Raw genomic sequence first — 990 nt, forward strand, 5'->3', positions numbered from 1 at the left:
CTCCATCTGGTTACAGAGTGGAGAGCAGACTGTGGGGTTGGGGGAAGACAAAGGTTAGAGTAGAGTCATCTGCCATAGTGCACATGAGGATTAATGGACCAGAGATGTGGCTTCAGCACTGTGACTGAATTCTGGGTTTATGTTTTTTTAAAGAGGCAATTCGATAGGATAAAAGGACAGAAGGAAAAAGAGAAGGATGGAAGTAAAGAAGGAAGGAAGGAAGGAGGGAAGGAAGGAAGGAAGGAGGGAGGGAGAGAGGGAGAGAGGGAGGGAGGGAGGGAAGGAGGAAGGAAGGAAGGAAGCAATGAGGGAAGGAGGAAAATAAAGTCTCTCTGGATTAACCCTGAACCAACTCTCACCGGCCCATGGTTTCTAGAACAGAGTCAGTCAAGTCATAGGTGGGCATTACAATATCCTTGGAATCTGTAGAGCCACACCAGGAAAAGATCGGATGGATGTTTGAACTGGATTTCTTTTTTTCCAAAGGCCAATCTCCCAAATTAACAAAAAACTCCACATCTGGCATCTTCACCTAGAAAAAAGAAGACAAAGAGCTTCTTTACCTTTTTTGCATGAGATGATACCTTATATTTATCAATTTAAGTTAGAAATTGCACCAAATGAAAGGGCAACCTCACGAATTCAAGAAATGATAATGATCTAGGTTTGAATAGTAGGTGCTTTTCCAGAATATGACCATATGTATAAGTATTCTAGGTTTTCTACAAAAGGGGTGAAATGGCAAAGATAATCTCTGTTCTAATACTGCCAGGAGACTCTAGGGTGATCAAAGACAAAAAGAGAATTACCGGAAAATAATTAAAGAAGCAGTGCTTGGGATTCAAACCCTTGTTTCTTGTTGTTAATGAGCCAGATGGCCGGGCTCGGTGGCTCAGTCTGTAATCCCGCGCCTTTGGGAGGCTGAGGTGTGTGGATTGCCTGAGCCCGCGGGTTCGAGACTTGCCTGGGCAACTTGGCAAGACCTCATCT

The 990-nt window shown here is 43.9% G+C and overlaps 1 protein-coding gene across 1 annotated transcript in view; it reads right to left on the minus strand.

Moving 5' to 3' along the window:
- KDELC1 (KDEL motif containing 1) overlaps positions 1-990 on the minus strand; it is a 16,009-nt gene that overhangs the window by 8,053 nt on the left and 6,966 nt on the right. The window contains exon 5 of the mRNA XM_008065007.1: positions 360-532. Coding sequence (XP_008063198.1) covers positions 360-532 — 173 coding nt within the window. The remainder of the gene's footprint in view (positions 1-359; positions 533-990) is intronic.

Source organism: Carlito syrichta, unplaced genomic scaffold (assembly GCF_000164805.1).
Source record: "Carlito syrichta isolate Samal-C Ts95f unplaced genomic scaffold, Tarsius_syrichta-2.0.1 Scaffold308132, whole genome shotgun sequence".
In the NCBI taxonomy this organism is placed as follows: Eukaryota; Metazoa; Chordata; class Mammalia; order Primates; family Tarsiidae; genus Carlito; species Carlito syrichta.